General features: G+C 38.2%; 1 protein-coding gene across 1 annotated transcript in view; it reads left to right on the top strand.

Moving 5' to 3' along the window:
• LOC144665657 (CUB and sushi domain-containing protein 3-like) overlaps window positions 1–24,504 on the top strand; it is a 546,049-nt gene that overhangs the window by 268,393 nt on the left and 253,152 nt on the right. The window contains exon 14 of the mRNA XM_078526929.1: window positions 4,426–4,602. Coding sequence (XP_078383055.1) covers window positions 4,426–4,602 — 177 coding nt within the window. The remainder of the gene's footprint in view (window positions 1–4,425; window positions 4,603–24,504) is intronic.

The following is a 24,504-nucleotide window of genomic DNA, read 5'->3' as shown; positions in this document are numbered from 1 at the left end:
TAACTTTCATGGGCAATTCTTTTGTTCTTTTTTATGTATTTTTTTGGTTTTTATTTTTTTTTTTTCCCAACCAAAAAAAAAAAATAAAAGTTCCAGGGAAAAACACCGCGGTAAATTTACCTTGGGAAATGTCAGTCACACACGATTTGTGAGTTTCCCGAAGTAAAGAGCCCTTTTACCACGGTAAAAGGACGATGCGTAATCGCATCTGTATAAGTTTGACACACTACACTAAGCTATTCTTTTTTTGAAACGCTACACTGCTACCCAATGTTTATGGCAAAGCCACTGCCCGGCTACTTTTCGAACAGAAATCAAGTTATCGCCGCGTAGAACACAAAGCACATGAAAGCAAACTACTCTCTGGCAGTTAGAAAGAACTAATGCAAAGTATAAACGAAAGAGATAACTTATATTTGACGAGTTCTATCATGATTAGGTAGACAGAAATTCTTACATTCGATGTAAACAACTGACAAGACACCGTTTGACCTTGTATCGTATATCAACTTTTGTTGAACAGTCATTCAACACCGCATTTGTCAGCCTCTTTTATTTGTTAATTTTTTGAAAAAATTCCTTAAAAGTAGTTGGGTTAATACTCTAGCTTAGTAAAAATTACTTCAGATGTGAACAGGTCTAATTTCAACTTTTAGAAAACAGTTAAAAAGTAGCCTACTTTGTAGCCGTGGCAACGTATCGTGTTCAAAAGAACCGAAGTGCACTTCCAAAACAATTATTCGCCTCAGGCTCAGTGAATCACGGCGAATATATCTTACGCGCTATCAAAACAATTTCAGGAAATCGCGGAATGTCAATCAAATGCGTTATCAGAACACGCAAGACTTGTATGACACGCTCATTTCTTTTTGTAAAAAGAAAATTCACACAATCACAAATCACGCATTTTGTTCCTTTCGCGATAACTTAAATCGACGGTTTGCAAGAGGAGCAAATTCAGATCAGCCAATGAACGGCGGCCAATATTGGCCATTTCCATTGAAAAGCGCCACATTTTATAATCCAGCTGAACTGCGAAGCCTGCCAGCAGGTCCAGAGCCTGCACATGATCCAATTCGCTTGCAATCACTAATTCTACTGGCAAGAAGCACGCCATCGCTGCCATCGCCTCAGTCTTCAGTTGCAAGTGATGTCGAAGTACTTGCTACGGCAAACACAAAACGAAAAAACCTCGCGTTAAGGCTGCTGATAGGACTGAGAAAGAAACGCACGAACTTCTTGAAGCGTGGGCCCCCAAATTCAGTAAGCTGTGGGGAGTTTCACAAAGAGAAAAAAATCAAAATCTGGAACGATATCCTATTCTTTGTATAAAGAAAGTTGTCCAGAAAGCCAGAGAATGCTACAGCAGGTGAAGAATCTAGAGTACGAGTTCAAGCAGTTCAAGCAGCGATCTCGCTCGACTGGAGAAGATGGAATTCAGAAAATTAAAGAAGGCTTCCCTATTTCGACGTCTTTGTTGAGGTGATGGGACACCGCCACATCATCGATCCCTCTAAAATGGCCGATTCCTATGGCCGATTATTAAAATGGCAACGAGTTCTACCTTTATACCTCAGAGCCGAGTGTAAACGAGGGTTCGCAAATCGAAAGTGTAAATGTTTCTCTCGATGAATCAGAACCGCCTGAGAAAAGAAAGGCAGAAAAGTACGACTCCAGACTGGCAGAGTTCTTTTATTGAAATGTGGGAAAAAAGTATGGAACAGCACAACGCAAGATTTGAACGATCGGCTGAAATGTTCCATGACGCAGCAGGCAAATGGAACAAACAAACGCCACAGTTGACATTTTTAAGATTTAGCATCAAAATAATTGTCTTTATCTAATCGTTTATCTTCTGTTATTGAATCGTTGTTATCGTTGTCACCCCTTTTAATACTGCAAAACTCACGTAGCAATCATAGTCTATTTTAGGATGCTCGTTTTTTGTTCAACCTTTTTCAACGCAATTCTCCAGCGTACTTTCAACATGCCAAATGCTACAGATCGTAGCTCACCGAACTTTAGGTTTAACTTTCTCTGCTCCTGAGTCAGGCGTCCTCTGTCCGGGTTAAGTTTCACTAGCCAGTTCGTTAGTGGATAGGCAATGTCGCCAGCTAAAAGGGGCCTTATTTCTGTTCCATTTATATTGCCTGTTGGACCACTAATAATTTGCTCGTTTGCTGCAAGTTCAGAAAAAAACGTCATCTCTTCTGCCTGCATTGTGTGTCGTTTATTAACAGAAAAGGTCAACGCTTAATATCATCGTGGGAGTGCACCGATCAGAAAACCCGAAGAGGACTGTGAACTAACTACAGCAATAAACGAAAAAAAAATTTAAGAACAGTAAAGCGTGCCTGTATTTTTACATAATAAGCCTTTTACAATAAATACTCCTAATCTACAGTTTGATAAACCAGCGCGTTAGTTGCGACCTTTGTTAAGAAACATTATCTGTTCTTTGATTACGAAATTCCGGCGGCCTCAGATCACAAAGCAAATGTTGACATGGCGGGAAAATTCCGCGGCCTCACAAAGCAAATGTTGACATGGCGGGAAAAATGTTGACATGGCGGGAAAAATATTGACATGGCGGGAAAATATCCCCCTGTACAATTATCTCGTGTCGTCATGACAACGTCATACGACACGAGACAAAAATGACTCAAGTCTCTTTAGATCAGATTTACACAATTGTCTAGAAGTCGCCAACGATTAAAGAAAGGTACTAGATATCTGTCTTTTTCGTAGTGTTTGTCTTGTTTCGTTTTATTGCTTAAATTACTTAAACTAAAGTGTAAATTGTGATGTACGATCGGTGAATTAAACTTGTTTACACATATTCAAGCGAACACTTGTGTTTGTTTTGTTTCCGTGTTTTAGTTCTTTATTTTAAAGCTCTTGATATTCACCTCTGAAAATTAGAGTAAAAAAAAATATTCGCCTCAGGCTCAGTGAAACTTGGCGAATATTCCCCTCGACTTCGTCTCGTGGAATATTCGCCGAGATTCACTTCGCCTTCGGCGAATAATTGTTAAGTAGTTACGCTTAACATTTCAATACAATTGGCCAGTATAAGTCTTTATCAAGGAAAATGTGTTCGAAAGTTAAGGAATCAAAGCCCTAGCATCGATATTAAACAAAACAGCAAAAAAAAATCACTGAAACAAACAAAAACAAAGCAGAAACAAAACAAACGATTAACCCTTAACCCTAGTCAGACCGGGGGGGGGGGGGGGGGGCTTTTGAGGCCCGCGCTGACTTTGAACTTTTATAACTGTTTTAAGATTTAACCAAACGCTGCCAAACTTTCTGAGTTTTCCTAAAATTTATCTGGCAACAAATTGGTAGGGTTGGATGATGTGTCAGGAACTTGACATCACCATGGCAACGGCATTTTGATAGGTATCTTTTCCCAAATTTGTAATTTTGCGTGTTTCTGTTAATAAAAATCAACTTAAATGGCATTATTTTTACATTTTTACGAGTTTAAAGCACATTTTTATTCATTTTGAGTACTTTGCATGATTTTGGGTGGTTTTCTGGCATTTTGGAAAAAAAATTGAAATCCAAGATGGCGGATCCAAGATGGCGGCTGTTTTGACATCATGATGTAATTGTCACGTGATGTGACGTCACCATCCCACGTGACGTATACCAAAAGAAAGATTTTCGGACGTACAATACATCCTATAAGTTTCATGGTGATTGCCCCCCCCCCCCCCCGGTCTGAGAAGGTCCAAAAAGTCCGGTCTGAATAGGGTTAATATGCTGAAATTTCTCCAAAATACAGGGTTTTTTTAACCGTTAATCGATTTTCTTGGCTCTACGGTCCTAAATTTCTCTAAACTTTGCTAGGAATGCACTTTCTGACACTGCAGTAGGTTTTTGATGTAATTTCCATGTGAAATGTACAAAGTTTTACTTGGCGCATGCGCATTTTTTTTTTTTGCTGAACCGTTCCGATTTTTTTCCCTTGCTCCTTTCCTTTTCGTTTTTCTCTGCTTTCTTATTCTCTCTATCTTTTACTCTGTGCACCCCTTCTACTGGCCTGAAAAGTTTTGATCTTAATCAATGGATAACCCTGGAAAGGAGACCATGATCAAGTGCGGGTATATTGGCCTGTTTTAGCACCAATTTACACCAAAAACTGTTCACGTTTTTTTCGATTAGCTCTGTCAGAATGCGGTCAATAGTCAAAACGGACAGTCCTGTGGAAAGATCTATCCAAACTCTATAAGTTGCACGTCACAAAGATCTGCTGACGTGTAATTGGTGACGTCATAAGTGGTTGAATGGCATTTCCTCCAAATCCCGGAATAATCCGGACTTAGCATATTAAGGGTTAAAACGACAATAAATATTTTATTTTCTGGAAAAACTATTTTTTGCGTAACTCTAATTTCTTTCAATGGCCTTTACACGAAGGTCACAGATCTTGTCCTTCTTTGGAAAGCCTAAAGAATGGTCATACCCACGGACAACAGTATTGGCAGGGAAAACGTGTTTCGTTCACTTGCAATCCTGGTTACTGGTTAAAAGGATCATTAGAGCGTCACTGCCAGTCGAGTGGTACTTGGACAGGAGTTCAACCTTCATGTATTGGTGGTAAGAGGCATTTTTAACAATGGTAGCGAGTCGAAGCTTTTAACGATCTAAATTGCTGTTTTCAAATTTAATTCCCGAAGTTTTAATTCTACAATTTTCGACCAACAAAGGCTTGATTTTGGTGTCATGGACTTGAAAAAACAAAAAATACAAGGATATTTCTTTGTATACACACACATTTGAGCGTCGGTTCATTGCTTCAGTCGAAAAACAATTCGAGCAAATTATATCCCAATGTGTACCCGAAATATTTTTACCCATTAAACTATGCAAACCGCAAAACAACAACGAGAAAAAGAAAATCATTAGATTTGATGAAGTAGAATTTTTTGTTTAATTTCATGCCCTTTGCGAGACATTAAGACACTCCCTTTAAATATCGTTCCTTCAGAAACGATGACGAAAAAAATCACTGAAAATTTATTCTTCGTCCAATCGCTACAAAATTTTGTAGAATGCGTGACAAGAGAATTACCTAATCCCCCCGCAAATTTGAGCTTATATACTTGAATGTGGCCTGCACGACGTATTTCACGATTCGGTCAAAAATCAATTCAAAATGGCGTCAAACGCGAAGCTTTCGTCAATTGCGGTTGTCAGGGCAGAGAGAGCTTTTGAGTTTGTTTTTAGAGAAAGAAGGCAGTAATAATGGGATGCCTATTGATCTTGATCATCAACTGCGAAATACAAGCGATGAATCGATCGAAATCGAGGTAAGAGTTGTGTACTTAGTACGAACCGTACGAGGGCACATGGTCTGAAATGCAATGAAATGTTATTTATATTTGATTTCTGCGTACGAAACCTTGCTTGTTGCTTAGATTGGATGTCTGAATTTATCTCTGAGTATAAGGAGATCGTAATACTTTGAGGAAAAGGGTTTTTAGGACAACAGAAGTAACAAAATATTCCAAATTCTGTGACGCTACTTGACCTAAATATTTTTTGCTAATTTATGCAAACTAGGTTAAAAATTTTCTTAGATAAATTGTAATAAATTCTATATTTCATTCTTTTTCAGCCAGAATTGCTGAATATGTTGCCAAAATAACAAGGAACATTTTTGCTTTTAACTTTTTCTTATAACCTTAAACATTTGTGAAACTTGTTGCTTTTTGTCCAAAATTTTTGGCCAATTTATGGTAATTTAAGGTAATTAAATTAATATATTTAAAAATATTATGGTTTGTTTTGAACAAAAACATTTTTTTCTGAAAGCCTGTTCCATAACCTTTTAAAAGAGGTATGCCTTTCTTCTCAGTTGTAAATATCTCCTGAGAAAATAAATAAAAACCAAATGTGGTCAATTTTGACTGTTTTTTGGCCTTCCCTGCAAGAGTTAAGAAAAAAGCAGTTAAAAATATTCAGCTAAAAGAAAAAAGCATATTTTAAAGAGTAAAATAGATCAGACCACTTTTAAAGTTAACAAGGGAAATAAAAAAGCGTCGATTCTATGTTGATTGGCCACCTTTCATCACAGTTTCCGGTCATCGCTAAGATGACCAAGAAATATGACGGCAAGTTTCCCTCTCCGCAAAGAGAAAAGCTACCAAAGCTACCAAATATAAATATAAATACTTTAAAATTGCCGTTTACGCATGTAGAGATTAGCTTTCTTCTTCGCATATGAAAAACTGAGGAGGTACAAACTTTTCCACTTATCCGTAAAAATACTTTTTAGCTGAGCTTTTTTTTTATTCATGTGTCTCAGCATTGATTGGAAACCACAAAATAGACGTTACTAAAAAGTGTGTTGAGATCAATGGAAATTTAGGGCCGATCATTATTTAGAGTAGGGAGAGCTGGTGCAAATGAAGGGGGCCTACCCTTGCATCAGGAGCGCGGTCAAAAGCGTGGTAAGCCTGGCAAAGCCCGGCCTGGCCGAGCTTTCCGGGCTTTTTGCCGCGCTTGCCATAAAAGCGTGGCCTGGAAAAGCATGGCAACCGCGGCCAAGGCCGGGCTTTGGCGGCTTCCATGGCCACAGAAAGCCCGGCTTTCGTGGCTATACCCCTCTATACCAGGATTGTCAAGAAATTGCGTGGTAAAAGCGTGGTAAGCCCGGCCAAGCCTGGGCATTCTATGACCACAAAATGATCGGATTTTTTGGCCTTCAAAGTTCTATGTCTATTTTTTTCTTGGCTTTCCTGCCCTGGAAACAATATGATCATAAAATCCCACTACTCTTGGTCATGAAGAGCATTAGCAAAAAAATATCCTTGCTAAAGAAATTTTCTCTTTCTTAAAATGAAATCATTAATTGGGCTTGGAATTCCTAAGAATTCCCAATAGCTACATGCACGCAAAATGATATGACAAATTGAAAAAAACCTGGAAAATCTGATTTCCTAGAAATAGAACTGCTCATAGATTTCCAACCAAACTTTGCCAGTTGGTTGTTTACCTTAAGGGAAGTTAAAAAAGGGGAATCACCGTATTCGTTTAGGAGCTGCATATAATACCTTATATTTACTCTGGGTGTACTGGCAAAGTACACGTTTTCGGTGATAATGTATTATTCTGCCATAGAAATTGATCTGTATTCATTTTGCGGAAATAATTTGATCGTTACTTTCGAACTTAGAGGGAAAAAAATGATAGGTCACCGAACTCGTTTATGAGAAAACGATGATTTCTCTCTCTCGCGAGCCAAGCCCGCATAGAAAAAGGCCGCCATTTTGTTTATGTGCGCTCGCTAATTACGCGTAAAATTCTGCGCAAAAAGGATGCGCAATGCAATACTTAAGCAATAGACCACACTTTCTAGGGCTTAACTGGCGTAATAAAACCACGCGGGATGCTGGGAGAACACGAGAAAAGCTTGTAAATCACGAGCCGTCAGGCGAGTGATTTACAAGCTTTTCGAGTGTTCTCCCGACATCCCAAGTGGTTTTATTACGCCAGTTAAGCCCTAGAAAGAGTGGTTTATTGCTTTTATGAAATAACTATAGAAAACGTTCTTCAAAGAAATAGGAATCCATTTTTTTCGTTATCAAATGTCTTATTCTCAACAAGTTAATCGGATTACGCTGTAAACCAATCACAGCGGCCGAAAAAATAAAAGACAGGTTCAGCTCTACACACAAAATCCGCAAAAATCGACGCGCCAAAAACGCTTAAAAGTTCTCTTAAAGTTATAAAAGTCATAAGAAAGGGAAGGAAAAAGACAAACTGTCATTGTATAAAATGTATTTAACGATTTTAAAGTTCTTTGACGTGGAAATCTAGCACATTGTGGCCGGAATCATTCATGGCGAAAGTGAAAGCAGGTAAAAGACTGCACGAAAACTTTGCAAGTTTACAAACTTCACAGACTGACGAAGGTATTGAGAATAAAGGTTAGTTCCACTAACACTGCTTTAGAAATTTGTTATGAATTTATTTATTCCGTATTCTTTAGTTTTCGCCGAATAACAGACATGGGAGACCATATAATTCAAGCGCGTACAAGAACTTAGCGTGAGGTTCTGCCATCAAAATAATCAAGTTCATCGCGACCAATTTGATCAGTTTTAATTCCTTTCAAATAAAATTTCCGTGTTAATGTTGAATGGAACCATATCCATGTTTTTAATATTTTTCCCGTCCAGTGAAAGCGGACCTGTTTATTTTGTTCCTTCTCGTATGTTTGTCTCTGCGTCTTCGTTTTTTCTTTAGTTCGTTCGCTCAAATGTGGTGGGCGGGAAAATTCAATTTTGTGATCCACCCTCAGTAAATGTTCATAATAATCATTTAAGAGAATCATATATCCTCCGAGAATCATATATCCTCCTATATCCTCCGTTTTAACCATCAGATAGACCAAAAGAATACATTAAACTAAGTTTAATTATTCGTCCTTATGTGTAATCGAGCGTAGTGCAGCCATGTCGGGACAGAAGCGGGACTTTACCGGTACAATAGTACATAGGTTTTTGACCAATCAGAGCACGCGTACTATCTGAGTTATTTTATAATAGGGAATCACCTTAAGGAATGGGCAATACTTGACCTTGTAAAAAACTCATAAAATACTACACTTCTGTATACCCATCCATTGAAATATTACTCATCACATCTTGCTAAACTAGTCTGTAGTCAAAACAAAGATGCACTTACACATGTAAATAACATGTCCTTAATAAGTAAGACAAAACACAAAATATTTTGTTGGTTTAAATCCACGAGTTGAAACAAGCACGCATTAGTCCAAAGATAATTATATTAAAATACAAACAGCCAAACATGCAAATAAATACCAATTGTTTGTCAGTGTCTGGTAATTTCAACCCTAAGACAACAAATAAAAAATGAGCATCACTCCACAAAGAAAGCATTGCTTACCGAGATAATTAAAAACACAGAAAAAATTTAAGACCTGACCATTAAAAGCAATTTCTCACCTATCACTGCATGTCATCGTGAATGTAGTAAAGATTTTCCATCCTTCAAATTCTAGAAAACCTTGGCAGATAAACTGAGCACCTCAGTGTGTTTCATTCTCAACATTTATTCTTATTGTTAACCTTGATAATTTCACAAAAATAAAATGGCCAAATGTGAAAACGTCACAATACTCCATCTGCTTGGGATCGCCATGTTTATTGAGACTGCAGTACAAGGCTTCAGCGGATTTCTGTGGTTTAACCAATCACGGAACGTAACTCCCCCACGTGACTATTGTCATGTTGATCGTTATTCATCCTCCATTTTGGCGCTGTTTTGAAATTCTGTTGCTCGTTGATCGCTCGTGCTTTCCTTTTGAAAATAAGATTGTACTTAAACCGCTGCAGGAAACAGATTGTAATGTGTCAATGTACTAAAGCTTGTGATTCTTGGAGCAGTGTTTTCGAGGTGTTATCCTGATGTAATGGCAGACTCCTTAACAAAGTGCTTTGGTAAGTACAATTGAGCGTATATTCTTTGCTTTGTAAACCAGTTGGAAATTACTTTGTTTGCACAAGCTGCATTATGTTCGATGGATATGTTTTGTAAATTGTTGCGGTCGTGTTACAGAAATTGTTCTAAGTATAAGAAGCTCATACCGAAGTAAAATACCGAAATGCCCTTATTACACTACACAGCTGTTCAAAGTATGAAAGTTTCAAAAATTTTCTTGTTGTCTCTGTTCATGCTAAGTAAAGGTTACCAGTTCATTAGTGAATTATAGTAAGTCTTCTTTAATAAAACTAGTAATACGTGACTCGCAGGGTCTCGCGAAGCTCTGGGTTTGGGAGGGGGGGGGGGGGTGTTGTAAATAATGAGTGATAACCGGTTTTAACCGGTGATTTGTTATTGTTGCCTAGTAACGGGCATGCTCGCGACACCCTCGTTCCCAGGGTCTACTCCGCTTTGAAGATGGCGGCTCTTTCTGGTTCGTAAAGAGGTAAAAAGCGTTGGGAAGCGCAGGCTATTTTCAAAATCATTGACAAATTATTGGATAGTCGCATTTTGGACATTTATTTAAGGGGATTAAAAAAAAGAAAAAGAACGAACGGCAGGAGGATTCGAACCCTCCGCCCGCGCGCCCCTGATGGCCATGAAAGGTTTATAGCCTGAATTATTATAGGCGTCGAGGGAGTATTATGTGGAAATCAGTGTTATTTTAATCCGAAAAGAAAAACGATAAAAATAAAAGGCTCAGGATTCGAACCCACAAAAGAAGAAAAAAAAAAAGAAAAAAAAAAAAAAAAAACCCTAGCCGGATTCGAACCCCCGGCCTCAGTCCCGAAGATCTGATTTCAAGTTCGACGCCTTACCATTAGGCCACCAGCGCGCGGCCGTGTGACGTCATTTCCGCCACACACCAAGCTCACAAATAAATAAATATATATATATGACCGTAAACTCCACGCGAGATTTCATCCCGCCTGAGCCCTTTGAGGAACAAAATTATATACCCCGCTACGCTCGGCCTTCGGCCTCGCTTCGCGAGGAATAACAAACACATCAAGAGATTAATTAAACAATACATCTATTTTATTACTTTTACAGGCGAAAAAGAACAAGGAAACCGTCTACAGCAAAAAATCTGTAATAAACAGTTGTTATGCAATAAAATTCAGTTCATTCAGTTTGCATCTTACTGCCACCAGCTAAGTCTGTTTTTCTTTGTCTAAGTCAGAAACCATTAGTCACAAGTTTAAAGTGATTTAAAATTTATATAAGCTAATATACAAATAAGAAGGAAAGTATTACTAGTTACTCGAGTTTCACGCTCAAGGCGATCATCAGACTGAGTCAGTCTACGAGAAGATGTCAGTTATAAATGTTCAAATTCAGGACCGGTTGGGGAGACGCTTCTTCTGATTGGTTGCCGCGAAGAACTTGTTTTCGTGGCGGCATTTCGTTACCAGCTCGGATTTCTTGTTTAAAAGGGAGGCATTTTTCGAGGTCAAGATGCAAAGTTTCTCAATTAAACACAGGTTGCAGCGAGAAGGGTTACCCTTTATGCCTCCCTTTTAAACAAGAAATCCGAGCTGGTAACGAAATGCCGCCACGAAAACAAGTTCTTCGCGGCAACCAATCAGAAGAAGCGTCGCCCCAACCGTTCCTGAATTTGAACATTTATAACTGACATCTTCTCGTAGACTGACTCAGTCTGATGATCGCCTTGAGCGTGAAACTCGAGTAACTAGTAAGTTTATAAGCTAATATATAGATTTAGACAAGCCTAAAAGCGGAGCTTCCCTTTAATTTATTTAATTTTTGCTGGAGTTACAATGTTTTCATTTTAACAAATATGCGGTCAAAGCTTTTATGTATACGCTGGCCCATTGGTGCAAGACAAATATAAATCCATCATAATCTCGAGGCAGAAGAACTAATAACCAAAAAATTAATTAAGAGTTTATTCTCTCCTTTCTAAAGAATAGAAAATAATTTTACGATCCTCTTATCGTTTTGCTTTAATACAACTCATGGCCTAAAAATTAATTAAGAGTTTATTGTCTGCTTTCTAAGAATAGAAAATAGCAGGCATATTCCCTTCTTACTTTTCTTTCTGTATTTGTCTTAACATCGGCTTACTGAAAAGGGTTGCTCAGTCACGTACGCAAATTTAAAACTTATCTTTTATTTCTTACCGTGTGCAAAATTTAAACAAATTTAAACGTACACTAAATAATCTCTATTCAGTGTAAAAGTGGACTACACTAAAGCAAAAAAAAAATGTTTGAACTACTTTAAAAAATATGAGTCAGTTTTTATTTTTCACCTCGCGCTCGAGCTAGATGGGGTAAACATGTTTTTCGGAGCAAGTTTAGTTTAAATTTATTTTGTTCGAGCTTTTTGCTTTGTCGTCGTTTAGCACTTCGAAAAATACTGTATGAATTTCTTCCGCCGAGAAAATGTAAGGCTGAAAGTCGGAATAAACTCACAGCAATAAGAAATGAACTCTCACGGCGGCAAGGGATTAGAATTCGACTTGAGACAAAGAAAATCAACTTACGGCAATAGATAATCGGTTAATCCATAGCAAATAAAACCAACTCAGGGGAACAAAAAAATGAACTGACATGTAAGCGTAAGCTTAAATGTACTACAAGTTACAGTTAAAGCGACTTAAAGGGGCAAAGTATATTGCTTAAGTTAAGGAAAGATCTAAACTTTACCGACACAGAATCTATCGAAACTGCGCTTAGAAAGCAACATTAAGTTTATAAACATCATGAAATTTTTTTGTCATAAAATCAGGCTCAGCAATTCAGTACAGGTTGTTACCTTGCATCAGGTTCCTGTTCCTTCAGCGGACTTGATCCATGCAGTGTTTAGCTTCGTTTTTGCACAATCATTGCTAAAGTTGTTGTATTTTTGATTTTGATGGCCGAAGATTCTTCCGCAAACAACAGAAACTAGCACACTGGACGTGCACAAGGAATATCATTCGCAATTATTCCGGATCTCATCGTACACCTCTTTCGTTATCTACAATTTCACGGAATATAGGTGACTTTTGAGGACATCATGCGAGAAATATTACGGTAAGAAAGTTCTCGATTCTCTGTCGCTCTTTTTTGTCTCGTGTCGTATGACGTTGTCATGACGACACGAGATAATTCTACAGGGGGAAAGGTGCATTCCATGCATGTTTGCTTTCTGAGGCCGCCGAATTTTCCCGCCATGTCAACATTTTTCCCGCCATGTCAACATTTGCTTTGTGAGGCCGCGGAATTTTCCCGCCATGTCAACATTTGCTTTGTGATCTGAGGCCGCCGGAATTTCATATCAAAGAACAACAAAGGTCGCAACTAACGCGCTAGTTTATCAAACTGTAAGTTATGAGTATTTATTGTAAAGGGCTTATTATGTTAAAATACAGGCACGTTTTACTGTTCTTAAAATTTATTTCTTTTTTTTTTTACGTTTATTGCTGTAGTTAGTTCACAGTCCTATACGGGTCTTCTGATCGGTGTATCAAGACTGCCACGATGATATTAAGCGTTGACCTTATCTGTTAATAAACGACACGCGATGCACGCAGAAGAGATGACGTTTTTTCTGAACTCGCAGCAAACGAGCAAATTCTTAGTGGTCCAACAGGCAATATAAATGGAACAGAAATAAAGCCCCTTTTAGCTGGCGACAGTGCCTATCCACTAACGAACTGGCTAGTGAAACCCTACCCGGACGCCTGACTCAGGAGCAGAGAAAGTTTAAAACCTAAAGTTCGGTGCGCTACGATCTGTAGTGGAACGAGCATTTGGCATGTTGAAAGTACCTTGGAGAATTGCGTTGAAAAAGGTTGAACAAAAAACGAGCATCCTAAAAAAGACTATGATTGCTACGTGAGTTTTGCACGACATTTGCAATGAAAGGGGTGACAACGATAACAATGATTCAATAACAGAAGATAAACGATTAGATAAAGACAATTATTTTGATGCTAAATCTTTAAAAATGTCAACTGTAGCATTTTTGCTCTGAGCGACATGGAACATTTCAGCCGATCGTTCAAATCTTGCGTTGTGCTGTTCCATACTTTCTTCCCACATTTCAATAAAAGAACTCTGCCAGTCTGGAGTCGTACTTTCTTGCCTTTCTTTTCTCAGGCGGTTCTGATTCATCGAGAGAAACATTTACACTTTCGATTTGCGAACCCTCGTTTACACTCGGCTCTGAGGTAAAGGTAGAACTCATTGCCATTTTAATAATCGGCCATAGCTAGGGATCGGCCATTTTAGAGGGACCGATGATGTCGCGGTGTCCTATCACCTCAACAAAGATGTCGAAATTTTCTGAATTCCATCTTCTCCAGTCGAGCGAGATCGCTGCTTGAACTGCTTGAACTCGTGCTCTAGATTCTGCTGCCATTTCGTCACCAGCTGTAGCATTCTCTGGCTTTCTGGACACCTTTCTTTATACAAAGATTATATATCGTTCCAGATTTTGATTTTTTTTTCTCTTTGTGAAACTCCCCACAGCTTACTGAATTTGGGGGCCCACGCTTCAAGACGTTCGTGCGTTTCTTTCTCAGTCCTGTCAGCAGACTAAACGCGAGGTTTTTTCGTTTTGTATTTGCCGCAGCAGCAAGAACTTCGACATCACTTGCAACTGAAGACTAAGGCGATGGCGTGCTTCTTGCCAGTAGAATTGGTGATTGCATGCGAAGTGGATCATGTACAGGCTCTGGACCTGCTGGCAGGCTTCGCAGTTCAGCTGGATGATAAAATGTGGCGCTTGACGATGGAAATGGCCAATGTTGACCGCCGTTCATTGGCTGATCTGGATTTGCTCCTCTTGCAAACCGTCGATTTAAGTTATCGCGAAAGGAACAAAATGCGTGATCAGTGGTTGTGTGTACGGTGGCGTGAATTTTCTTTTTACAAAAACAAATGAGCGTGTCGTACAAGTCTTGTGTGTTCTGATAATGCATTTGATTGACATTCAATTTCCCGAAATTGTTTTGATAGTTTAATTAATATATTGAATATATGATCGGAATTTCCGTAATAGATAGCTTAGCATGTGTTTAGATGAACGCCTTTGTATCGAGCGGTACATATCTTGTGATTCCTTGTAAGCGAGAACAAAAAAAGAAAGAAAAAAAAAACAGCAAATAACAACAACAAAGAACGAAAGCATTGCCTATGAAAGGTACCATGGATACTATCCATGAAGTTACCGAGGTAAATAGGTAGGCTTTTCAAGTACCCCGAGATAAAATGACCGATTGCGAGGCAAACTCAAAGATAAGCAAATAAAACTAGGAATTTCATAATGAAAGTGAGTGCTGGCTCGAGGAATTAACGATTACACTACATTATTGAGTTATTTTTTCAAAAATAGCTCTTAGTCGGCATGATGTTCCCGTGTAATCATTCAGTCAGTCAGTCAGTGGGTCAGTGAAGTATGTTTGTTTGTCACACCAATCAGATTTCAGGTACTATCAGAACCAATCAAATTGTAGTTTATAAGGGGGAAGCAATCTGACACAGTTGTAATGAGCGATTTCGTTCGAAGATTTTAGATTTGTAGGAGGCGGAATTGGTGAGTTGTGAATTAACCCTGGATTAAAAACGTTTTTTCGCAACGCTCCCCTACTTACAACGCACACGCCGTGAGCGAAAGGCCCAACACTAACTTGTTATTCTTCTTATTCGAGCGTACGTTTGGAGAGGCTAGCTTTCCTGACCGTAGTAAAAATTACATATAACATTTGCACAATGTAGATTTGAAGAATAATGTTGTCGTTACTTTTGCCGTCCGCTTTGCGAAGTTCGTTGGGAAATTAAGTTTGTTACGAAGTTGCCAAATAGGTTGCGAGTTCGCGAATCAAATTGTGAGCTTCGATACAAAGTTCCCAACTTCGGCCCGAATTTATTAAAACCTTCTGTAATTATGTTATCAAAAAGGGCTTTGCTACGCTAGACTGTTGGAAACAAATGTCATAAAAATGAAAAACGTTTATGTTCCGCGAGCGGTAAACATGTCTCGAACAAATTAGTCTTCCCTGTCGCGTCGCGTCGGCTTCGATTAAAATCAATTTTATATATGGGTAAACCATCCAGTTTCATCCGGTTTACAAACGCAGAAGACTTGAAATTGAAGACAGTGAAGATTATGCCTTACAGAAATCGTTAAATATGTGTTTTCATACAGAAAAGTTAAAATTTGACCAAATTTCTACATGCATAAAATTTATTTATCGGCAAATCACTTGCGTGATCGCTGATGCGAAACGTTGTCTTGCACTTCAAGCTACTTGAACCTTCCTTGACCAGTTCTAAAATCATCTAGTTCAGAAATCGCTGACTTTCGAGCAACATGTCTTGTTTCTCCTCTACCAAACTTGAAAAGTTCAGTCGGGCCGAAGTTAGGAACTTTGTATCGAGGTTCGCAATTATATTCGCAAAACTCGCAACGTAATCACAGGCGGCCCAAGCTCACAATAAGAGGAGTTTATACAGTAATTCATATGTTAATTGTATGCAAAAACGTGACTCTCGCCTTGCACTATATGGAGGTGTTGTGTTACGGCGGGTTGCACTTATGTTTATATAAAGCCAAGCTCTCGATGATGAGATTTTACTCTAATTTAAAATTTAAAATTACCCAGAAATATGTTGCAATTTTTAAATAAAGATCAATTTTTCCTATCGCGCCGTCTTATTTGATGTTTTTTTTCTCGATTCGTGGTGTTTTGGCGATTTTTTGAAGCCAATTAGCCGATTTATTTGTGCGGTATGCCTGACATGTTCGTGCGCGATAAGGCTAAGGGCTCCGAACGCGAGCGGTGTTTTGTTACATGATGACCGTTGTCCGTTGGGTCGAATGTAAATTTCAAAAATATAAGCATTTGTATGGAACGAAACGAAGGTGGTTAGCAAGCCAAATATATTGGAAAATTTTTCAATAAAAATGACTTACCTTGCCTCTACGACGCTTTTGGTGAAGTTTGCGTCCTCCCTGAGCAGATCGTTGGCGATTTAATGCCATTTCAGCCGATTTTTTTTTTCGCGCTGTCCCCTCTCTACAAAAAAAAAAATCGGCTGAAATGGCATTAAATCGCCAACGATCTGCTCAGGGAGGACGCAAACTTCACCAACAGCGTCGTAGAGGCAAGGTAAGTCATTTCTTTTTGAAAAATTTTTCAATATATTTGGCTTGCTAACCACCTTCATTTCGTTCCATACAAATCCTTATATTTTTGAAATTTAAATTCGACTCAACGGTCATGATGTAACAAAACACCGCTCGCGTGCGGAGCTCTCAACCTTATCGCGCACAGACATGTCAGGCGTACCGCACAAATAAATCGGCTAATTGGCTTCAAAAATCGCCAAAACACCACGCATCGAGAAAAAAAACATCAAATAAGACGGCGCGATAGGAAAAATTGATCTTTATTTAAAAATTGCAACATATTTCTGGGTAATTTTAAATTTTAAATTAGAGTAAAATCTCATCATCGAGAGCTTGGCTTTATATAAACATAAGTGCAACCCGCCGTAACACAACACCTCCATATAGTGCAAGGCGAGAGTCACGTTTTTGCATACAATTAAAATATGAATTACTGTATAAACTCCTCTTATTGTGAGCTTGGGCCGCCTGTGACGTAATTGACAACTTCATAACAAAGTTTCCAATTTCCCAACAAACTTCGCAAAGCGGGGGGCAAAAGTAAACTATAAAAATCAACTGTAAAACATCTCGTTCAAACATTTAATGAACCGGTACAAGTATTAACTTTGCTGTTAAAAGCAACTACGATCGATAGCAAAAACAGACTAAGAGCGTGCCATTCCGTGACAATTTGATAACTCAATTAGTTCTTGTTTGTTGAATCGAATTTACGTTGTGAATGAACGAAAATCTTTGTTGAACAGTTCTGACAGGAAACAATTACTCCAGGTGTAGTGCGCTTTAAAGAACTTTCCCGAAGAAAGTGGTTTTTGATTTGATTCGTTTATTACTTCGTTTATTATAGTACTTTTCGTTCAATGTCTATATGGAGACGTGGCTTTTTTCTAGAAAAACAAGGGTATCGTGTGGGTGTTACTAAACAGAGTAACGGAGTAACGAGTAACGAGTAACGGAGTAACGAGAAACAGAGTAACGGGAAAAAAATTCAATAGGTTAAAAAATTGAAAAATATATAAAATCAATACAAAAATACTGAAAATGCAAAAGTAATTTGAAAAATCATATCTTTAGATTAATTTTATCGATAATATGACTATTTGTTAAAATACACGACGGCCAGGGATTTTCGTACTTAAAAATTACATGTTACGTGTCTGCGTCTCTTTCATGAATATTTTCTCTCGTTTTTTGTCGTTCACCTTTGTTTAACAGCGGAGATAGCTACAGTAATTACCACATAAGTGAAGAAAGTTGCCTTTTGCGCGCTCTTCGTTTGGCTTCTTGCCTGAATCATGAAAGTGTCATTTGTCTCTTTGATTGCGAAAATATTCGTTTCCTTCTGAAGGCAAAAACTATTCCAATTATTCAACAGAAAGTACTATAAATAGACTGGGATTTTCATGCCGTGCCGTCGGCAGTACCTTTTTTTAATTCAATACCTAAAAGATTGAGTTAAACAATTTAATTTTGACTTTCATTGGAATTGAAATGGGATTTGTAATTCCAGATGAATTACTTTTGTCTGAATTTGGCGCTGATGTCTACCGAAACATTTACCTTGACAATTTCATGAAAATAAAATTTAGATCGATTGTGACTTCTCAAGCTTGCACAATCCTTACCACAGTTTGATCGGTAAGCCAACTTACAATTTATAATTAACGCAGAAATTTACACCAGCTTTCAGTTTTACGTGTATAGCGGCTTCCACATACTAAACAGACAAGACGGATCGAAATTCACCAATCACAGCCTACTAGTATGACCTTTTAAACTTTGGGCCTCATTTGCATGAAACTAACACCGGTATGCATCGGTTTTCATTTTCTAATTTCAAAGAGCATGTCGAAAGATAGCTGTGCACGTACCACTAAAAGCGGGTGTATACTAAATTTTCTTGCATAGTAAAGGACGAACAGTTCCGCGATCAAAGGAGACCTGCAGTGGTCCCGGTAAAGATGACGTAAAAATTTGCTTACTTTCATTTTTTGAAATGTCCAATAAAATTTTGACCCAGCAAAAAAATCGAAAAAGCATACATTCCAAAAGACTTTCTTCCCTGCTTTTGAAAATGTTGTACTTATCACCGCTAAGTTAAAACAAAGGTGAACGACAAAAATCGAGTGAAAGTCCCTTTACTTACCTTGGGCCAGCCATGCTTGCCGATAAAAGAGACAGTAACGTGACATTTTTATGTAAAAATCCATTTGGCCGTCGTGTATTCCAACAAACAGTCATATTATAAATAAAAATAATCCCAAGATCTGATTTTCTAACTTATTTTTGCATTTTGAGTTATTTTTGTATTGATTTTATATATTTTTCATTTTTTTAACCTATTGAATTTTTTTCCCGTTACTCTGTTTCTCGTTACTCCGTTACTCGTTACTCGTTACTCCGTTACTCTGTTTAGTAACACCCGGTATCGTGTTACGTTCGTTTTACACCGCTTCTTATTAAAGCGTGAACACTTAAAATATGTCTGGAATGTTCTTTGTGTTTTAACCAATCACATGCGAGAACTTCAGACCGCAGAAACCACAAACAACGAATGGGTTTCCATCGGTCACGGAACGATATTCGGTTCTCGTTTCGCTCCAATTTACAAGTAAACACTAACTGTAATTCCTTCCTTTTTGAGAACATTCACTGCCCTACTGAAAAATATGTTTGAGTGATTTTTTTTATAAAAAAAAATGAAAAACCGATGCGCCCGACGCTACGATTTGCCCCAGTTGCCGGCAATTTTCAAAAATTGTAACGAATTCGTATCTGCAATTCGTATTTGATACACTGATAGAAGGAGGGTTCGTTTCTTCGATAACAGCGAAACGATAGCGGGAAGGAAAAGCGAAAATCAAGCGATTGAGGTGTTTACTTTGCACCAATCACGCCAACATTTTGAATAATTTTCGTCTGGAGCCTTTGCAGTTTGCAGTCTTACGATCACGGAACCTCTTATTGTTTAAAGGTTGAAATCGTTTGCCAAAATAAATCGAATCGCTTGTTCTACCGAAAAGATTTACAATCAGTAACGAAAACTCCACAATTTTGTATTTTATATTCGGTTTATCGTGTTTACATCTTATGTCTAGACGTGTCTACAACAAACTGCATGCGCTGAACCATGTCGTATAACGTCGCTAGAGAAACTGTCCTTTTTTTTTTCTTTCAAAAATCCCTGAAACCATGTTCTGGATGTGGCCCTCGATACGAAAGAATAGCAGTTCTTTAAATTCCTGAAAAAGACAGAGCGTGTATCCTGAAACAAACTATGAACTTAAGGCAAGTTGCTCCGTGACCGATGGAAACTCATTTATTGTTTGTGGTTTCTGCGGTCTGAAGTTCTCGCTTGTGATTGGCTAAACACAAACATTCCAGACATCTTTTGTAGTGTTCACGCTTTTATAAGAAGGAGTGTAAAAAACAAAGGTGCCATGTTACAAAAGTGAGAAAAACAACAATATCATGTTACAGTGTTTGGCAAAAAGCCAAAAGTATTCCGTAACAAACAAAAGAAAGGAAATGGCAGGGGGGGGGGGGGGGGAAGCAACTTCCCATACATTCTCTTATATGAAATCTGAGCGATGCTCTCACAACTTGCAAAGCAATCATCGGGGCGGTAGTCAGCGGATGTCTCTAAGGTGCATGAGCAGCTCCTTTCTTTGTGAACTTGCCAAAACAATAACAACATGGGACCAGTGAGAGAGTTCGATTTTTTTATATATGTAGTAATGAAAAAGACTTTCTAAGTTTTGTCTTTAAAGCAGCGAAAATTTCTCCGGAAAGGTTCTTGGTGTCAATATATGGTGTTTGTTATGAAATAAAACCATCACGGGAATGGTAATACACCACTTTCATAATGGCGGCCAATTTATTTATTCTTTTATATGTATGTTAATTAGCCCTACTGGCCTCGTCAGCATGTGAAAAATTCAAAAGAATTTTTACTCTTAAACGAGGCCAGTAGGGCTAATTAACATACATATAAAAGAATAAATAAATTGGCCGCCATTATGAAAGTGGTGTATGTAAACGTGGCGATCGAATATTCCCGCGCTGGTCGGAGCTATTGTTCTTGCTCTATTGTTTCGAAGTTGTTTGTTGACTTGGTCTTTCTTTGTTTTACTTCATTTACAATCCCCATGTGGGCCAGTTGAAAATCGTGGTACAAACATTTGCATTTTAGCACTGAAAAGTAGCACGGCATCACAAAATTCTGCGTTCTTAAAACTACACGACGATGACGAAATTTTCGGATAAACACGCTGCTTTTAGATTTTTAGTTAAGAGAATTGAACCCCTTTATAATAAGTGATTCCACGGCATAGCAGCTTCCATTTCGCGGGAAAAGATTGCCTGTTGCATTATCGTCCAAAAACCGCTGACTTCATCGTGAATTGATCGCTTTGCAAGTTGTGAGAGCATCGCTACTCGGTCCCAGACCTCGTTTCTTCCCCCCCCCCCCCCCCCTGGGAAATGGTTACTAGAAAGCTAGCAACAAAATAACCGCTTTAAACAGAATAAGAACGTGCCATTTTGTGACATTTTGATAATTGAATTAGTTTTTGTTTTTTCAATTAAATGATGAAAATTTACGTATTGAATAAAACAGTTCTGATGTATCAAAATGCACGTGAAAATTATTTTGTTTGCAAGCAAATTTTGTGCAAAAAGTGACTCCGTGGGCTGCCATACACAAATAGCTCAACCCTTGGCATAAACCATCCCAACAGGACAATCACCCAGTTTCACCCCAAGCCACCCCATAAATTGAAAAAATAACTCCTGCACGCTTAGCGTGCCTATGTTTTCTGAAGTTTGGAGGTACAGTATGTTAATGAATGGCTTGTTTGGAGTTCTGGATTTCATTTTTGGCGATTATCAAATGAAGCAGATGTTCTCCCTATCTCCAGTAAACATTGCAAGCATTTAATACACATGTAACGTAACATAATGAGAACCTTTCGCTGTTCTTCGCTGTTACTGAAGCTATTAAAAGAGTAATTTTGTCGTGCTTCTTAAAAGTTGGCCCAAACTTCAGTTGCAATAATATAACCGCATTCAATAGCATATTCAATGTTTAACACAATCGTAATGGCATAATAAAAATAGAGCACATGAATTTTCCATATCTCCCTAAAAATCAAACAATGGTCTCGCGACTGAAATAGAGAAAAATTTACACAGTCGCATGCCGCAAGTTGTTACTCAGAGCAGCTTGCAAAAGCGGGAAAATAGCATTCAATTTCGCTTTAAAATACGCCCAACGATATAACGGTGTTCAATACGTATTAAAAGGTAAAAAGTATAAAAAAGGCTTAAAAGAAGAACTTAGCAGATGCTGTTCCCTATCTCCAAAAACACATCGGAAGAATTTCTGTAACGTTACAATGTATGGACCTTTTGCTGTGACTAAAATGAACTAAGACAAAAAAAAAAGTTGTACTTTCATATACAATTTCGCTTTAAAATATATCCAACAATGTAACGATGTTCAAGAGCACATTGAACGCTGAATAGTATAAAAAGGTACAATTATAAAATGAAGCAGATGTTTTCCCTATCTCCAGTAAACATTGCAAGCATTTAATACACATGTAACGTAACATAATGAGAACCTTTCGCTGTTCTTCGCTGTTACTGAAGCTATTAAAAGAGTAATTTTGTCGTGCTTCTTAAAAGTTGGCCCAAGCTTCAGTTGCAATAATATAACCGCATTCAATAGCATATTCAATGTTTAACACAATCGTAATGGCATAATAAAAATAGAGCACATGAATTTTCCATATCTCCCTAAAAATCAAACAATGGTCTCGCGACTGAAATAGAGAAAAATTTACACAGTCACATGCCACAAGTTGTTACTCAGAGCAGCTTGCAAAGCGGGAAAATAGCATTCAATTTCGCTTTAAAATACGCCCAAATATATAACGATGTTCAATACGTATTAAAAGGTAAAAAGTATAAAAAAGGCTTAATAGAAGAACTTAGCAGATGCTGTTCCCTATCTCCAAAAACACATCGGAAGAATTTCTGTAACGTTACAATGTATGGACCTTTTGCTGTGACTAAAATGTACTAAGACTTTCGTCGGGCTGCTTAAAATTCGGCCCAAATTCGGTTAACAAAAAGAAGCATTCAACAGCATATTCGGTTTTCAACGCTATTAAGATGAAGTTTACATATCTCCCAAAAAATCAAACAATTATTTACTTTATGCTTTTAATAAACGCTACTTCACGCAATCGTGTGACAAACGATAATACACGCTATCGTGTGACATAATAAAAAATATACAGAATCAAAGACCGCATGCGCTTAATCTGACATCCAAAATTTGGCTCCGAACCGCACACACAACACAGAATACCCAACACACACAGGACTACCAGAATAGTGTGCTGTCTCGCTAAGGCGAGCCAGCAATAAACAAACGGAGAAATTTGAAATTTAATATGATGGCGCGAGGTTTAGATTTCCGGAGGTCAACTTTGTGTGTTCAAGGCAGCAAAAACGCGGTCTTTCTTAGAATGTGGAAAGCTAAATGGCTTGCTGATTTATAAGTATAAGCTTTTTTTGGAAATTTGGCGTTTTATTAAATACCGTGAACACAAGTCAAGGAAGGTCTATAGTGCATTTTCTTATATGTATTTCGATTTCATCTCTTATAAACGGAGTCTTCACTTTCTAATTCTTCGGTGTCTGAAACACTGACATAACAAAGCAGTAGAGGACTGTCGAAACAGTATGAATAATAAATGCGAGATGATGCTAGCAAGCACCCTCGAATTATCCACTTTCGCATTTCGCGCGGAAAACAGTATGAAAGATTGACCTTGGTAAAGAGTTAAGTGTGTGACCGCAAACACCTCGGTAACGTATTCCCGCGTGAGTTTACCTTGGTGTTATTTACTTTGCGAAAACGTTCGTTACAAACATACCGGAATTTCTATTTTCAGCGTTTTCGTCACAAAAAACATGTATGAAATACAGTAGAACCCCTATAAGCGCCTTAAGCGGCCATCCTCGGGGAAATGGCAACTGACCGCTTAATAGAGGTTGGCCGCTTAATAGGGGTTCGTCAGAAATTAACATAAGACATTTTAAAAACGTTTCGTTTCTTTAATACAATATAGCGTGAAAAGGAATAACGGAATCACATGAAGACGACAATAAACCTGTGTTTGAATAATTTTATCAGCCGTCACTTTCACTTTTGACTCTTATCTGTCCGAGCTTGTTGAAAACAAAACCAAACATCGTAAATTACATTCTTTCTGGCCGCTAAATAGGGGCAAAAGCAATAGAAAAACGCTCATCGGGACGGCAAAAAGGTGGCCGCAGCCGCTTAATAGGGTTGGCCACTTAAGAGGGGTTTTTCTTGACAGTATTTTACTGACAGTAGTTTCGGGACTTCAGTAACTGGCCGCTAAACAGGAGGTGGCCGCTTAATAGGGGTTCGACTGTACTCTATTTTCTGATATTGTTCTTTGATCGTTTAAAGCCTTTAAAGGGGGCAATGAATCACAAAAGAAATGGAAAACAGCGCAAAACGGTCGGCGCAAGAAGGTGACGTAGGGGACGAGTGATTCGAGTAACCCTCAATTCCTCTTGCGTTCTTTTGCGTCGAAAATAGAGAGCACGTTTTTTTGGTAAAAATCATAAATAATATGTGTTCTGTCATTTTGTTTTCCCGCGTGCTTTCATTAATTTTGTCTTCCCGCTTGTTTTGTCATTCTGTTTTCCCGGGTGTTTTGTCATTTTGTTTTCCCGCATGTTCGCCACGTTTATTTCCCGCATATGAAAAAAGAAGACTAAAAATTATCTCAGCAA

The sequence above is a fragment of the Oculina patagonica genome, chromosome 9 (assembly GCF_052425735.1).
Source record: "Oculina patagonica isolate OP01 chromosome 9, crgOcupat, whole genome shotgun sequence".
NCBI lineage: Eukaryota > Metazoa > Cnidaria > Anthozoa > Scleractinia > Oculinidae > Oculina > Oculina patagonica.
This window is presented reverse-complemented; position numbering and strand designations above follow the sequence as displayed.